At 47.2% G+C, this 18,277-nt stretch overlaps 1 protein-coding gene across 8 annotated transcripts in view; it reads left to right on the top strand.

The window, feature by feature from the left end:
* KIF21A (kinesin family member 21A) overlaps positions 1-18,277 on the top strand; it is a 719,281-nt gene that overhangs the window by 283,998 nt on the left and 417,006 nt on the right. For all 8 annotated transcript variants that reach the window (XM_085654100.1, XM_085654097.1, XM_085654095.1 and 5 more), the window contains exons 8-9: positions 1,883-2,078; positions 14,709-14,898. In XM_085654100.1, coding sequence (XP_085510226.1) covers positions 1,883-2,078; positions 14,709-14,898 — 386 coding nt within the window. The remainder of the gene's footprint in view (positions 1-1,882; positions 2,079-14,708; positions 14,899-18,277) is intronic.

Here is an 18,277-nt window from a genome sequence, read left to right as displayed (position 1 = left end):
GTCAAGGTCAACACCAGGAAATGTCTTTAAAATGAAATTTTATATGATGTTTCTTCAATAGATATAGAAAGAAAAAAACCAGCCGACACGTGTTTCCTTATGCGGGAAATATCCTGTGACTCTTCAGGGCAGTAGAGGAAATGAACATGGCTGTGTATATGAGAATCAAGGGACTGGAAAAGTGTAAGTCCAGTCGGTGAGAAGGCTGATAATAAACGGTGCGTGCTGATGGCACTACCGGAAGACGAGACGAAGCCATCTACCTCCACCGTTCACTACGGTCTACCCATAGGACAGACGCACACGTCCTCCTACATTGCACGGATTCATACCCTGAGATCAGCGACTCTTTAGTCCTCCCTTCCACCTTTGTGGCATCACCACGCACCGTTTATTATCACCCTTCTCACCGACTGGACTTACACTTTTCCAGTCCCTTGATTCTCATATACACAGCCATGTTCATTTCCTCTACAGCCCTGAAGAGTCACGGGATATTTCCCACATGACGAAACACGTGTCGGCGGGTTATTTTCTTTTTATATCTATTGAAGAAACCTATCATAAAATTTCATTTGAAAGACATTTCCTGGTGTTGACCTTGACATTTTGTACAAATAACGAATCCAAATGATGGTTTTACACCATTAACTCACACCCTGAGAAACTTGTGAGCAGGACTTGTTTTAGTTCCTTTTTACCATCTAAAAAGTTCCCAAGTTAGGAAGTTGCACACGGGTACTGACAATTGTTTGAGCCCCGCATCTTAGGGTGCAGATAAGCACAAGCAAGAAGCTGACATAAGCGCAAGGGTGGCACTTATACCCAGCCCCATTTTTTCACTTCCAGAGCGGCACAGAGCCCCACTGTGCCACCTAGCGATACATGGGAGTATTGCTCGAAAACGTTTCTGGATCAAGCCATGTGTATTCTCTAAGGTGAGGAATCTGTGGTTAGATAGAGAACCCACCAGAAAAAGTGTTACCAAAAGGAAGTGACTTGTTCCACTGCTCTCAGTTTCCTATATAGACCACAGGATTGTGTCCTATCTGCTTATGTTTGTGTTCTAATTCTGTCAACTATAATATGAATAGTAGTCTGGAGTTTCAAAAGGATTGCTATTATTGGCATCATTCTTTCTCTCAGTGAGACTTATCAGCCTTCCCAGAGGGTCTCATACTTGCCCTTTATTGAGCTAGTATCCAATGAAGCTGGCCAATGTGATATTTGATTTATAGTAGTATGATTAGAATGCCCTGCTTCCATGCCAATGTGGTTAATTAAGAAATCACGCTCACCCATTGCCTGGAAGTGTTAGTTTGCCAAATTTTATCCTGCTACTGATCGAATAGAACTTGTGGAGATGTTTATCGAGGGCAGTAGGATTGTTTAGGGGTTTAGCTTTACCCCCAACCCTCGTGGTGGCTGCACATCCTTGAATGTAATTTGTTTCACTTAACTGTTCATTCGTATGACGATTTGAACACAGTAACATTAAGCTGAGTCAGTAACACTTGTTACAAAGAACACAAATGTGCATTACCAAGCGATTCATAGAAAGTATGTTTTTCAAATTTCAGTAATCTATTTTGCAGTGAGGTTCTTGGTGCAGTATACACAAGTGAAGAAATTGGCAGTTGGACACTGCATAAAGTTACATAAATTCACCCATGGATCACAATATTCTTAATTTGGGTCTGTGTAAGACTATATAAGAAGATACTCGGAGGCAACTCATTTTGTGAGCTGCATGTCGTAACCCAACACACACCTCATTCCACGTTCTTTCAGAGTTTGCTAGTATTAATTATCTGCTGCTTCTCGTATACAATTGTGTTTATTAATTTGCTTGTATAAATGTGTTTTTATTTCTGTTCAATAGCCAAACTGTAATGATAGCTTGTGTAAGCCCGTCTGACCGAGATTTTATGGAAACACTCAACACGTTAAAGTATGCAAATCGAGCTCGAAATATCAAAAATAAGGTGATGGTGAACCAGGACAAAGCCAGTCAGCAAATCAATGCTCTGCGCAGCGAGATCACACGCCTTCAGATGGAGCTCATGGAGTACAAAACCGTAAGCAAAAGCACCTTGCGGTTATTGGGTCATCATTGCAAATGTACATTAAAATAAAATGTCTTGGTTAATGCTCAATTACTCATTAAGCTCCAGAAGGTTGAAAAGTACAAATGAGGAAATGAAAGTTGCCTAGGGATTTGTGCTACAGTCGGTATTTGACAAAAAACATGAAATAGATGATATTGAAGAGTTCGAGGCATGTGGGCTGCTGAATTCATATCTGTGCATATCTGTGCATAGATCGCCGCCTAGTATTGGGTCCGGATGTTTGCACGTTGTTGTCCTGGAAGAGTCTTCGAAGTATCCTGGGATAGGTGACTCCTCCCCTGGACTACAGTGCGCATGGGCATCCTCTCCATCCTCAGATTGTTTTTTTCCGCCATTGGGTTCGGATGTGCTTATCTTGACTCAAGTTAGGAAAAACTTTTTCCAGGCCAAAAGGCCTCTAGTTCGCGTCGGTACTGTTCCCGATCGGTATCGATAGTATCTTTGCTAGTTTACTAACTTCCAGAACCAACTTTTTCGCATCTTACCCGACCATCGACCCGACATCGACGATGGAATCGAGGACACCATTCAAGCGGTGCCCTGTATGCAATGCGAAATATCCACACATCGACGTCCATCCGGTGTGCAACAAATGCCTTTCACCGGATCACGACGAATCTACATGTATGGCCTGTGCCCGATTTCGATCCAAGAAGACTCTCCGGAATCGACGAGCGGCGAGACTCGAGGCGCAGCAAGCGGCACCGGCCCCGGCCGACATCTTCAGCGCCGAGACCGAAGATGTCGAAGAAGTGGAGAACCTACCCTCCAGTCCCGCTTCCGAACATGACTCCGGATCGGAAGACGTCGACGAAACACTCTTTCGCAGAGATGAAGACGACACCGAGGTAGGAGACTACAATGAGGCCTTAGGGGCCGAAGAGAGTACCTCCGATGACGAGCAAGGCCTACCCGTTCAGACTGAGGAAATCCCAGTGCAACAGTCTATGGCTCCGGTCGAGGGATCGCCTTCGGGCCTTACCCAAGACCTATCCCGCAGTTCTTCGGCCCCGCCCTCGGGCCCGGCCTCGGACATTCAGCGGCAGCCATTAATGCCCAAACCGGCTGGTTTCCCTTCTTCGAAACCGAAACCAAAAGCTGTATTGGTTCAACTGAAACCGAAACCGAAAGTGGCGCTGGTCGGATCGAGGCCCTCCACACCTTCGACGCCAGCAAAACCCGCCGGCACCGAGCGCAACAAACGAGACTTCGGTGCCGAGCTTGAAGCGGCCGACGTCGGAGTCGACATACGGAAAAAGACCTTCGGTGCCACCAAACCTACTCGGCTCCCGGCACCGACGCAATCGGCTCCGACCCCAAAGGTCAAACTGCCTGCCGCGTCTCCCGCCGCTTCGACGGCACCACCAAAGCCACACTCATCGAAGACGTCGACGGCCATTCCCGCCACTCGACTCGATGACTCACCGGCGCCGAAAAAGTCCACGCCCGCCTCCACAGAACCGGTCGGCGCAAAGGAATCAAGGGCGCTCCAGGTGCCACCCGTTGCTGCGCAACGCACCAAAAACAAAACTGTCCTCCAGGACACGTCGGGCTCCGAGCCAATAAAAGCTCCAACAGCCTCTTCGACACCAGCCAACATTACTTTTGGCCTGCCACCATCCACGGCCCCGAAACTGTTCCAAATCAGGACACGGGTCACCCACACCACGATCACGCCTGCCGAACGCTCTGCGGAGACGTCTCCATCGCATCTCATCGACGCCGACACCGGCAGGATGATTATCCACAAAAGGAGAATAACTTCTGAGCCAGCTTTGGACTCCTTCCGGATCCCACTTAAGAGAAAGCTGCCAGTGGCTTCGGAACCAGTTCTTTACGAACCTTTCCATTCACCCTACCAGGATCCACAATCCTTCTCTCCCACACACTCCGACACGGATGCGTTGGAGGACTACATGGGTGACCAAGTCCCCTACCCCGGAGGGATGGACCCTGATGGCCAACAGGACCCTGATCAAGCTTGGGATGACCCTGTAGACCCAGGTGCACCTATGGATGCACAGGACCCGCAACTCTATGGAGCAAAAACATCTCCCACAGAGGACACTGCCGCGTTCAACGCTCTAATTGAACGTGCTGCGGCCAATCATGGGGTGCAACTTCACTCTGACACCATCGAGGACGACTTTCTCATGGATGCTTTCGCATCCTCAGAAAGGAATATAAAGACTCTGCCCATGTTAAAGGGGGTCCTCAAACCAGCAAAGGACATCTAAAAGGAACCCACCAGGGCAAGAGTGATAAACCCCAGGATCGACAAGAAATACAGATCAGCGCCTGGGGACCCTACTTACATTAGAGGCCAATTACCTCTGGATTCCATTGTCGTTGCGAATGCTCGCAAGAGGGCACACTCGCAAACAACAGGTGATGCTCCTCCCCCGGACAAAGAGTCCAAGGTGCTAGAGACCTCTGGCAAACGGGTTGCCGCCCAGGCAGCTAACATATGGCGCATTGCCAATACTCAAGCGCTCCTCGCTCGCTACGATCGAGCGCACTACGACACATTAGAGCAACTACTCCAACATCTCCCTGACCAATACAAAGAAGGTGCAGAGATCATCAGGGAGGGACAACTGCTCACAAATGCATCCATTAAGTGTGCACTGGATGCCGCGGATACAGCTGCCAGAGCCATAAACACTAGCGTCATGTTGCGACGACACGCCTGGTTGCGAATCTCCGGATTCAAACCGGAGGTACAAAATAACATCCTCAACGAACCTGTCAACCCCGACTACTTATTCGGGCCGGAGGTTGACACCACCCTAGAGAAAATAAAAAAGGACACGGACACTGCAAAGTCCATGGGGGCCCTACAGACGCAGTCCTTTCGGAGCGGCTCCTTTCGTCGCCCCGGAAATAGAGGAGCAGGTAGAGGACAGGGGTCACAGCAAACATACAACAAGGGCAACACACAAAACACCTACGATAAAAACACCCGGGGTGGATATCGTGGCTCCAGCACAAAGGGCAGAGGACGCGGCTACGGCAACACCAGGTCCTCTCCCAAGAACAAGCAGTGACGCCCTCTCCCTTCCTCCCGACCACATAACACCTGTCGGGGGAAGGCTACAAAGGTTCCTGTCCATGTGGAACTCCATCACCACGGACAGGTGGGTCAAAGATATTGTCAAATACGGTTACTGTCTAGAACTAACCTCCACTCCACCCACAATACCTCCAAAAAACCGTCCTATGTCCTCAGAGCACTTAACGCTCTTACAGCAGGAGGTGCAAAGTATGCTTCTAAAAGGCGCAATAGAGGTCGTACCCGTCCACGAGCAAGGTACGGGGGTGTACTCCCTGTACTTTTTAATACCGAAAAAGGACGGGTCACTCAGACCTATATTAGACCTGAGACCCCTGAACCAATACATTCTTTCCGAGCATTTTCACATGCTCACTCTACAGCAAGTCCTCCCGCTGCTCAAGCAGGGAGACTTTCTGCCCACACTGGACCTCAAGGATGCGTATTTCCACATACCCATTCACCCCTCACACAAATACCTTGGGTTCACTGTTCAAGGGCAGCACTACCAATTCAAAGTCCTTCCCTTCGGCGTGACAACAGCACCCAGGGTGTTCACGAAGTGCCTAGCTACTGTGGCGGCACATCTACGGAGGCAACACATACACGTCTACCCTTACCTGGACGACTGGCTCGTTCAAGCGAAGTCAGCCCAGCAATGTGCCAGCGACATGTCCCGCACCATCCACCTCCTTCACAGTCTGGGGTTCTCACTAAATTACCCAAAATCCCATCTCCAGCCCGCACACGTACAACAGTACCTAGGTGCGACTATAGACACTCTGGCGGCCACAGCTCAGCCAAATTTAGTGAGAATCAACAGCATGCAAATGCTGATTTCCAAGTTCAAACCACAACACTCACTTCCCGCGCGAGTGTTCATGCAGTTGATAGGCATGATGGCCTCCTGCATCTTCATAGTCCCACACGCGAGACTACATATGCGCCCGCTTCAGGAGTGCTTAGCACGTCAGTGGAATCTGGCTCAAGGACAGTTGAAAGACCTAGTGTTGGTGAGCAGTCGGGCATACAACTCTCTGCATTGGTGGAATCCACAAAACCTTTGCAAGGGCCGACCGTTCCAAGAGCCTGTCCCACAGATAATACTGACGGCGGACGCGTCTCTCCAGCGATGGGGAGCTCATGTACTCCATTACACAGTGCAGGGACTATGGACACAACAACAAAAGAAGATGCACATCAACCTTCTAGAGCTGATGGCAATCTTCCTCGCTATGAAAGCATTCAAAGTACACTTGTGCAACAAAGTCGTGTTGATCCGGACGGACAACATGACTGCCATGTACTACATACAGAAGCAGGGAGGAACACACTCTCCACAGTTGTCTCATCTGGCTCAGAGCATGTGGAAGTGGGCCATTCAGAGGAACAAGTTCCTCATGGCAGAACACCTCCCCGGCAAGGACAACCAGATGGCGGATCTGCTCAGCAGACACAGCCACCAGATGCACGAGTGGGAGTTACACCCATCAGTACTCCAACCGTACTTCCAGCAGTGGGGTCATCCAGAGATAGACCTATTCGCGACAAGCGAAAACGCAAAATGCCAAAGCTTTGCCGCCAGGTTCCCACATCCGCAGTCGCAGGGCAATGCGATATGGATGAACTGGTCTGGCAGATTTGCGTATGCTTTTCCCCCAGCACCACTGATACCGCTGGTGGCACGCAAACTCAGACAACACTCACTGACACTCGTCCTGGTTGCTCCAACGTGGGCACGCCAGCCGTGGTACACCACCTTTCTTGAACTTTCCGTGGTGCCGCATCAAAGGCTGCGGGTCAAACCCGAGCATTTGACGCAGAACCATGGAGAGATTCAGCACCCAGATCCGCAACAGCTGAACCTGGCAATCTGGCTCCTGAAGTCCTAGAGTTTGGCTACCTAAACCTGCCACCTGACTGTATGGACATCATTAAGGAGGCCAGGAGACCCACTACCAGAGCTTGCTATGCAGCCAAATGGAAGAGGTTCGTCATTTATTGCAATAATAACGACATTAACCCGCTAGACGCATCCATCCAAAACATTATTTGTTACCTATTACACCTATACCGATGCAATCTGGCGTACACCTCTATACGTGTCCATTTGACCGCAATATCAGCCTATCTATAAACCAGGCAGCACCTCTCTCTATTCAGAGTGCCTGCCATCAAAGCATTCTTGGAAGGACTCAAACAAGTCATTCCACCTAGCCACCCACCAGCCCCAATGTGGAACCTCAACTTGGTCCTCACACGCCTGATGGGTCCACCCTTTGAACCTCTACACTCATGTGAGATTCAATTCCTTACCTGGAAAGTAGCTTTCCTAGTAGCGATAACTTCTTTACAAAGAGTTAGTGAACTCCAGGCACTAACCGTCCAAGAGCCATTTATACAGGTTCACGCCAACAGGGTCGTACTACGTACCAACCCCAAATTCATGCCCAAGGTGGTATCGCAGTTCCACATGAATCAAACTATTGAACTGCCTGTTTTCTTTCAAAACCCACAAACTGTCGCAGAAAGGGCACTCCATACACTAGATGTAAAAAGGGCCCTCATGTATTATATCGACAGGACCAAACCCTTTAGGAAAACAAATCAACTTTTCGTTGCCTTTGCCCCACACCACAAAGGTAACGCCATCTCCAAAGCAGGTATAGCCAGATGGATCGTTAAATGTATTCAAATTTGCTATCAAAAGGCTAAACGCACTTTAACGATTCCCCCACGAGCCCACTCAACACGTAAGTTAGGGGCCTCCATGGCTTTCCTAGGAAACATTCCTTTGCATGACATATGTAGAGCAGCCACCTGGTCCACTACACATACATTTACCAAACACTATTGTGTAGATGTGCAATCAAAACAGCAGGCAGCTGTAAAACAGGCTGTTCTCAAAACTCTTTTTCAGACCGCTGCAGCTGGCACTGGTAGCCGCCGCTAATAAGAGGGCACTGCTATATATTCTATGCACAGATATGAATTCAGCAGCCCACATGCCTCGAACTGAATATGCTACTTACCAGTATGCATCTGTTCTTGGCATGTAGGGCTGCTGACATTCATATCGCCCTCCCTCCTCCCCGGCGCCTGTAGCAGCTGCAGCTCTCAGAATTACTGTAAAGCATGGTCATCACTTTCTGTATCTACTCCATCACTGCCACAATGGCGAAAAACAATCTGAGGATGGAGAGGATGCCCATGCGCACTGTAGTCCAGGGGAGGAGTCACCTATCCCAGGATACTTCGAAGACTCTTCCAGGACAACAACGTGCAAACATCCGGACCCAACACTAGGCGGCGATCTATGCACAGATATGCACAGATATGAATGTCAGCAGCCCTACATGCCAAGAACAGATGCATACTGGTAAGTAGCATATTCATTTTCTGTGTTTTAAGGAGTGGTATGATTGCCGAAGTTCACCTGCATGGTGTTGTGTTGTGGTTGCGTATCTGCTCGCAAGCCTGCTTTCCTATTATTCATTCTTGGTGAGCTTTCTAACACAAACGTATCTTTCTACCCACGATCAAAGATTTTCCCAATAATTTGTTAGAGGAAAATCATGATTGTAGTAGAGACACAGACAAATGTTATACACTTTACTTTTGTATTCCTCTGCACTAAGACACCAAGGTCTTCAGAGCACAGAGCTAAGTCGTCTATCGCTCTGGACTTTTTCCTCTTTCTTCCCTTTTCAGCAACTGCTCTTAGTCTCTCGTCATCTCTTTACTACGTTCCAGTAGGAGGCTGTAGAAGCAGCCTGTTCTCTAGCATAGGATTCTTTATAGATTCACAAGCTGGAAGGAACGTTACCCATCATCAGACGAGGAGTCCCTGGTACATTTTCAAGCAGCAGCATGTATGTTTAGTCATGCATTAACACGGGCATTGCCATAAGTAACATTGCGTTCTCAGTGTGTTAGCCCAAATTCCAGCGAGTGGGCTGGATGTGCTTAGAGCTCCGTTCCTCAGTACGTCGCATAGTTCTGATTTTATACCTCATATGTAAAGGAATCCCTGAAAGACTTGAAAACAATTGTTGTTATGAGAAATAGGTTTCATAACGAATTCGCTGAATGCCGACACCTGCTGCTGCTCCGATTAGAATTTCTTTTGCGATTTGTATCAATGTCTTCCTCCTGAGAGGTGTTAGCCAAACTTGGCTGAAGGTTTGGACTCTCCCTATGCTTCTCTTCCAGAGGCCTCTGCTATCACTATAAAGAGTGAAGCAAGTGCTTATGAATTGCATGCTGAATTCATGTTAATACTTTGAACACTGGCTTTTTTACGAAAAGGTTTACAAACAGATTAAACTGTCTCTGCAAGGTAACTGCTGTTACTTGCAAGTAGTTTCTATTCCTGTAAATGTCTCCGACTCTCATGTTCTATTTAATTCCCCCTATAACTTTATATTGTTACGTGCCACTACTTTTTCAAGCCTCTTACTCTTTCATGTCACTGTTCTTACATTGGTCTCATACTGGTTTGTTACCTGGAATCCCCTTTTATCAGTAATGGTTGAGTTCTCTGCTTCTTTGGCTATCTTCTCCTCAGACAGACTAATAGTGTTTTCACAAGCAAGAGAAGGATGCTTCTGCTTGCCAGAAAGAATCTTCGGGAATAAGTGTGTGATTTGTATTGACCATAATTTCTCTTTTTTTTCGCACCTACTACATTCAGTCCTCTGCCTATTTAGCTCTGTTTCTGCAACATTTAGAATGTGTATGCTGCCATTGAAAAGCTTTTGTCTCTTGTATATGGTTGTATGATAGAATAACGCAGGTGAAAACATTTCATGCCTCTACAGCATTTATTACACCACATTTCTTTAGCACGCATACGCTTTTACCTCTCATGCCATTAGCATGCATTATTAGTCTAATTAAGGTAAGTAATAGTAAGGAAAGTTTAAATATAAATATCTATGTATATTTAATTTTTATCTTTTTGAGGGAGACCCCCCCAAAACCCCCATACTTAGTTAAATGCGTGGTAAATGACTAGATGTGGTAAATACTTGCGTGGTAATGAATGTATGGTAAAGGCACTGTGATGTAAAAATCACATTGTAAAGACTGTCCCCTTTGTATATTCATGGCACGTTAGATTGCCTGGTCTGTTTTTTCTGTCTTGTCCTTTTTGGCACCTCATATCGCATAACAAGAAGTACCATATGATGGGGAAATGATCTTAGTTAATGGTATAGCTACTACCCTGAAATATTTAAGAACAACACAATATGGTCATAGCATTACTCCACTCTTGTTGGAGATGCACCTTGAAAGCATTTAATGATAGAACTCCATCTTCTGCTGTGGAGGTTTACAGTATAGAATAAATCGTCAAGAGGCCTTCTACTTGCAAGAGGACCCCTATAAAATATCTACACAAAAAACACAGTACAGTTGGCCAGGAAATCAAAGCGAGATAGTATGCCTGGTTTCAGATTCCAGATTCCAATAAAGACTGTTTCAGCTGGGTGCCTATTAGCATATTTGACTATTGATGGTCCAGAGTTTTGCAGGTCCAGTCTGCATGGCAGTCAGTGAGAGATCAATGGGTGCTATGTCATTCAGTTGAACAATACCTTGGAATATGGGCGGACACTCCTCCCGCTACAACCAAACCCTCCTAGGGAAAACACCCATGTCCATCTCAGGGTAACACTCCTACATTAAGTCTTATAGAAGAGACAGAAGGCTAAGTTCTACTCCAGATACTTTCTGGTGATGAAAAAAATGGGAGGGTGAGAGCGAGTGCACATTCTGGACTGCATTGAAGTGAACTGATATCTCTGAAAGCAATTGTTTGGTGACTGCTTGATGCAGTGAAGATGACCATCACTTCTCAGCGCGCCTGTTCACCCTGTTCAGTAATTGCTCCTAAATGCTGTTGTGTGTGCCTCGCTTATGGCAGAAACTTTGAGAGCAGGGCGGCTCCTGAGGGTTATAACATGGTAAACTGGGTGCCAGGAAGAAGATGATGCTGCAAGGTCATGAAAATGTCTGCATACGAGGCTCAGTCATTCATCGCATGCCCAATGCATGCAAGCCGTGCCTGGGACACTGATAGGAATGACCCGTTTTAGGACTGGTCAAGCGATTGATAGGCATGAACCGAGGTGGGTGCAGTTAATTTGCCCGCTCACTGAATTCTATGTATAAATCTCGGAGAGACCTAAAGGCTTAGGTGGCAATGTCTCTGCGGTGGAGTGAAGAAGTGCTCCCACCAGATCCAATAGCTCAGAGTACGCTGAAGTGGCGTGCGGAGACCACAGTTCGAGCCGCATGATTCTTGAATGCTGAATCCTGGGGCTGTAGTAGTGCTTCATGCCCAACTGCTGCCATTCTTCCACCCCCCTTTCTCAGACAAATTACTCTGGCAGAGATCATAGCTGAGTGTAAAATCTTGCACAGCAGCAACTACCTTTGATTGTGCTCTCTTTACAAAGTTTTGACCCCCTGTCTACAACACATATTCCTCTCTGCTGAAGGAACTATCGAGAGCTTGCAGAGATGCAGCTAGGGCATCTGGATTGAAAACAGGATGCGGTGAGTAACATTGGCAGTGTCTACATGGAGCTCCCTACTATGGAACATAATCTGGCAGTAACAGACTTTTGCTTTTCTGCCACTTGGAACATCCTGAGACACCCCAACTGACTGGGTGCCTGCGGGGCTTTGGATTGATTTCTTGTAGCCAGGATACTGTCAATGAGCCTATATTGTCCTGAGATATGGGCAACTGTCTCGCACTTTGAATCCTGTGTAGTCTACTACACAGGTTAAATTACACCCAAAGCTAGGTACTCACTGTTGACTGTGGTGTCCGTGGTACTGTTGGCTAAGCATGTGAGCTGCGGTCTGCCTTTCTACACAAAGAGTGCCATTGCTTCTGTATATTTGCCACATTACAATTACAACAAAACTGTAGTGGCCTAAAATTCGCCTGCAGACTGTTTGTCCTGAGTGTCAAAGCAGTGCTCACTCTTCAGGTCAACCATTATAAAACCCAAATTTAACAATATATGCAACTACACAGGTAGAGGAGCACAGTTTCCTGGAGTATAAAAATCCGACCTCATGGAGTTATATGATGCTCAAGCATGTATCTTGCATCCTTTATAGACAATTGTCTTGTACGGTAGACCGCAAAAACATTACATTGTTTGAAATGAAAGCTTTCACGTCCTTCTTATTTCTTTTTATTCTTTTTTTGTCTTTATTCATACGTTTTCAAAACGAGACAATACATCCAGAAAAACACCCTACGCGTTTCGTCCTAGTTCACACGGGACTTGTTCAGGGCAACATTCCAAGCTGAGATAATCCAAGCTCACAAAACAAAGTACTACGCAAACAAATGACTGGGTCCAAACTGGAATGGCATGGTGAGCAAAAAAACGATGGATTTAGGCCCGAGTCCCTGTACTGGGGTGAATGTATGACATTGTTCTGCAGTCTGTCCATCAATTGTTCTTTTTGCATTTGTCTCCCCGAGTGGGACGGGTATGCCCAGACGTGGGTTCTGGGCTCTTCATGCCACTGGAGTCAAGCTATCCTGGCTGATGAGGGCTGAAAGCCCGAAACCGGTCCTAGGATGCTTGTTTCCAGTCCAGAGAGGACCTGGCCTAGCAGTTCGGGCTGGACTGTTCCCATTGGGCGCAGGGTCAAGACTGATTTGCATATGGCTGGGTCCAAACTGGAGTGGCATGGTGAGCAAAAAAACGATGGATTTAGGCCCAGATCTCTGTACTGGGGTGAATGTATGACATTGTTCTGCATTCTGTCCATCAATTGTTCTTTTTGCACAAAACAAAGTAGGCATCAGTTTCTTCACAAATTGCCTAGTTCAGATAGTGTATACTCGCATGTTCTCACTGTGATTTTATCTTATAATAAATGCGGGTTAGCCATCAATTCACTTTGTGTTCTCTTGTTAGATCTCCCCCTCACACTTTCCATTTGTATCCATAAAAAATCAATCCTTATTTTGCACGTGTTAGTCTCTGTCAGGCCTTAAGTTTACATGGCCCCTTAAAGAAGGCATACAATGCCACCTGTACCGAACGTAAGCGAGCCGTCTAAAACACCGAAGTCGACTTCGGTTTTTTAGACGGCTCGCTTGTGTTCGTAACGGGGCATAAGGATTGATTTTTTTATGGACGTATGAATAAAGACAAAAAAGAATAAAAAGAAATAATAAGGACGTGAAATCTTTCATTTCAAACCGAATGTAATGTTTTTGCTGTCTCACGTACAAGACAAGTGTCTATAAAGGATGTAAGATACATGCTTGAGCATCATATAACTCTGAGGTCGGATTTTTATACTCCAGGGTACTGTGCTCCTCTACCTGTGTAATTGCGTACTTTTGCCACGTGTCTAGGCCAAAGCTTCGTAGGCAACTTCTATTTTGAAGGGGGGGGGGGGGGGGGGGGGGGGCAAAAAAGGTTTGTTAATAACCCAACAAAAGCCGGAATTACTAAAATAATGCGATAACTGATCGCAAAAAAACTGCCTTCATTCCTATCAACCATTACCACTGTACAGAACACCCCTTTTGTAAAAAACTTATCAGGGCAGACAATAACATCTTTCAGTGTGCAGATCGATGTTTGGGGGCAGTCGAAAACCAGCTGGATCACATGACCGGAACAGGCTGCGTTCAGGATCAGTGGAAATTACTCATGAAAGTAACCAACATGGAGGACAGAAGTCACTGGCTCAACATTGGGCTCTCTGTCATCCCCAAAAATTAGAAAAAGTGAGATGTCCTCATTGTTGGTATCAATCAAGTATAAAGGACTAGGGAAATTAGCGTTAAATTTGGTTAGGTTGAAGGTCTAGTGTGTCTTATTCAGCCATAGATGGAACTATGATGTGTAGTTTCCTAGTGTTCTGATTTGTCCCTTAAAGGTCATCTCTTCTCTCCCTCCAAGTATCACAGTGCATCACATATAATGTAGTAACCCCTTATTACCTGTTTATGGAGTTCTAGTCCAGCATTCTTGTTAGTGCCTCTCTGTTACTGGATGGATTTGCTTTTGTTATTTTCGTCGTTAACTCGGCAGGTTTTAATGTGGCTTCAGACTGGCCTGTGGCTTTTCCTATATTTGCCGGCTTACTGCCTGACAAAATGAATGTGATGTTTGGATGCAGGCTTGCTTTATGATTTGGGTCAGTGTATTTAGGTAGAACAATGTGATGTGCATTAACATACAAATACTCTGGAGGGAGGAAGTGTTGATCGACCTTTTGTCTAGTCACTGCCAATTCTACACCTGACCTCCTCTTACCTTAACCTCTTCTCCACCTTTCCCCTCCCCCACAATTATTATTAATAATTGGGTTGGTACCTATCACCACATAAGCTGCTAATTTTTTCTCTTCAGCTCGATAAACCACCCTGCATTTAACATTTATTTCAGTTAGCCTGGTTTGGTGCTGTGTAAAAGTGTTAATTTAAGCCTTGCTTAATAACTTTTCTTCAACTTTTGTGCATTTTATTCCAGGGTAAAAGGATCATTGATGAAGAAGGCGTTGAGAGCATCAATGATATGTTCCATGAAAATGCCATGCTGCAAACGGAAAATAATAACTTGCGAATGAGAATAAAAGCCATGCAAGAGACACTTGATGCACTAAGAAGCAGAATAACGCAGCTAATGAGTGACCAGGCTAACCAGGTGCTCGCAAGAGCAGGTAAGGGCAGGTTTAATTTCTAAAGTGGATGACTTTCTTATTGTCACTTGTAAATATTTATAAAGGGGTGGTTTCCAGATCTGCACTCTTTTTCAGACTCTCCCGTTACATAAATGAAAACATCCTCTGGTTGTGGATTTTATAATGCCTCATTTTCCCCCTGCACCACTTGCATCATTATAGACTACTTTAAGCGGCAGGATAGACCCTATGTAAATCTGCTCATAATTTGAGGGTGTTAACTTTTTTCATCTCATTTTTTGTTGCCTGTTTTCAAAACTTTCATTGATAAATTCACACATTTTGCAATGATGGCCTTTTTGAGCAAAGGTGGAATTTTAGGAGTGTGGCAAAAGGTTTTTCAAATTTTGACAAATCACGATGTCCTCTTAATAACTGAATTAATTAATTTACTTTTACATCTACCTCTTCTGCTCTTTCATAAGAAAATATAATGGCATACTCATTCTAACATCTGGCCACAAGTTTGATATTTGGAGATTCTAGAGCCTGGCTATGAAATGAGGAAGCACTCCAAATCATTCTTTTTTTTATTCACTTCAATTGGAAAAAATAGTAATAAAGGCTGATTAAAACAGCCTGCTCATATTTTAGACTGCCAATCTTTTTAGAGTGCATTCATTATCCTCCAGAAAAGAAGGAATGCAGCTGTTTTGACTTTGCCAAAACCGGACAAAGGCTTCTGCTACAAAAGCCTTTTGAATCTCACATCTTGACTCCAAGGTTCTCCCAATGGTGACATTGTAGTGTAGTTGAGGACAGCTTAATCATTGTAGGTTTATAGGAGATGCAAGTTAAAAAGCATGTCCTTGGTGATTCTTTGAAATACACTTCTGGTGGATACTTCTAACACCAGCCTGGATATGGAGAATTCCCCCTGTAGTGTCTCCCAAGTGCTGCTAGGTTTCAACCTGTTGCTCCGCAGTGACCTTGCCCTGCCCCAGAAATAACACAGCAGAGCTACATATAGGTGTCACACCTGTGTACCTACATCAGTTCTCTCTTTTCAGCACCCTTCAAACCAGATCTGGAGAGAGCGGTACCTCAAGTCACTTTTTGACACTCTTTTTGTGACTTTTGTCGACTCATGGTGCACAGGGATGTCATCTCGGCGTACCTGCTTCAAGCCTTTTAGCTTCTGCCACAAGCTGATGTTGGTGACAGACTCCCATCTTTTTACCCGAAGTTGTGCTCCGACTGCCGGGCCATGGCCTGAAGACTTTGCGGGAGCGGTCCCACGCCGCTCGAGGTCTCAGTCGAGAGGAAGGTCGCGGGACCGGTCGCAGAGCCATAACCACCACTCCTTGTCGAAGTCTTCGTGTAAGTCGAAGCACAAAAAAGAAGACGCACCGTCGCTCTTCGCGTTCTCGCCGTCCGTTGGCCGAGGCGACGTGGGATGCGGACTGTAGTCTTCCGGCTTAGCCCTTAGAGCCTGTTAGGTCGGCTCCGAGCTTCCGTATCTTTCTGGGAGCTGGGGCGACCCATGCCCAACTTTGTAGCTTTTACGGAGGCCTCCACTCTATTTTTGGGCGGCCCGACTCTGCCGGCGCACGTTCGGACCCTGCCGACTCGGCTGGGGGCTCTAGGCCTTCAATGCTGGCAGCTTTGACTCTGGCGCGGCAGGGCCCCCAGGGATCCAGTCCTGTATCCGGATCGACGCCGGTCGACCTTGTGACTCCTCCTTTGGCTCTGAATCCAGTGGGGGCTCCTCTGCCCCCTCTGACCCCAGTTGTGTCCCCAGCCGACGTCGACCCCAGCCTCCCCTTCAATGTGGACACGGAGCCGGACCGATGTCGGGACCGGCACCGACTGGTACTTTTGTACCCCTGTTTCCCCCTGGTGTTCCCGATCGCCCTAAGTGGCTACCAGAGGAGGGTGAGGAGGACTGTGAGGGTCTGTGGACCCTTTGGCAGACCAGTTGGAAGAACTGGACTGAGCGCAATTGAATATGCATGGTGGGAGCTGTCTATTATTGACTACCCTTGGAACTTTATTTCTTCTGGGCGCTATTTCTGTTGAACATTTTAAACATTTGTTCGAGGCATGTGGGCTGCTGAATTCATATCTGTGCATAGATCGCCGCCTAGTGTTGGGTCCGGATGTTTGCACGTTGTTGTCCTGGAAGAGTCTTCGAAGTATCCTTGGATAGGTGACTCCTCCCCTGGACTACAGTGCGCATGGGCATCCTCTCCATCCTCAGATTGTTTTTTTCCGCCATTGGGTTCGGATGTGCTATCTTAACTCCAGTTAGGAAAAAGTTAGCCGAGGCCAAAAGGCCTTTAGTTCGCGTCGGTACTGTTCACTCGATCGGTTTCGACCCTACCTGTTAGCTTACTAACTTCGGAAACAACTTTTCGCTTTTTACCTGACCATCGACGACACCGACGATGGAGTCGAGGACACCATTCAAGAGGTGCCCGGTATGCAATGCGAAATATTCCCATATCGACGTCCACCCGGTGTGCAACAAATGCTTGTCGCCGGACCACGACGAATCGACATGCATGGCCTGTGCCCGGTTCCGTTCCAAGAAGACTCTACGGAATCGTCGAGCGGCGAGACTCGAAGCGCAGCACGCGGCACCGGCCCCGGCAGACATCTTCAACGCCGAAGATGTCGAGGAATTGGAAATCCTACCCTCCAATCCCGGTTCCGAACATGACTCCGGTTCGGACGACGTCGACGAATCACTCTTTCGCAGAGATGAAGACAACTCCGAGGTAGGAGACGACGATGAGGCCTTAGGGGCCGAAGAGAGTAGCTCCAATGACGAGCAAGGCCTACCCGTTCAGACTGACGAGGGCCCAGTGCCACAGTCTATGGCTCCGGTCGAGGGATCGCCTTCGGGCCTTACCCGAGACCTATCCCGCGGTTCTTCGGCCCCGCCCTCGGGCCCGGCCTCGGACGTTCAGCGGCTGCCATTATTACCTACACCGGCTGGTTTCCCTTCTACCAAACCGAAACCGAAAGCTGCACCGGTACAAATGAAACCGAAACCGAAAGTGGCGCTAGTCGGATCGAGGCCTTCCACACCTTCGACGCCAGCGACACGCATCGGCACGCATCGGCACCGAGCGCACCAAGCGAGACTTCGGTGCTGAACTTGAAGCGGCCGACGCCGCAGTCGGCATTCGGAAAAAGGCCCTCGGTGCCATCAAACCTGCTCGGCTCTCGGCGCCGACGCCATCGACTCCTAAACCAAAGGTCATACCACCTGCTGCGTCTCACGTCGCTTCCACGGCAACACCGAAGCCTCCTGCATCGAAGACGTCGACGGCCATTTCCGCCCCTCGACCCGATGACCCACCGGCGCCGAAAAAGTCCACGGCCGCCTCTACAACCCTGGTGGGCGCTAAGG

This window comes from Triturus cristatus, chromosome 4_1, assembly GCF_964204655.1.
Source record: "Triturus cristatus chromosome 4_1, aTriCri1.1, whole genome shotgun sequence".
NCBI classification, from domain to species: Eukaryota; Metazoa; Chordata; class Amphibia; order Caudata; family Salamandridae; genus Triturus; species Triturus cristatus.
This window is presented reverse-complemented; position numbering and strand designations above follow the sequence as displayed.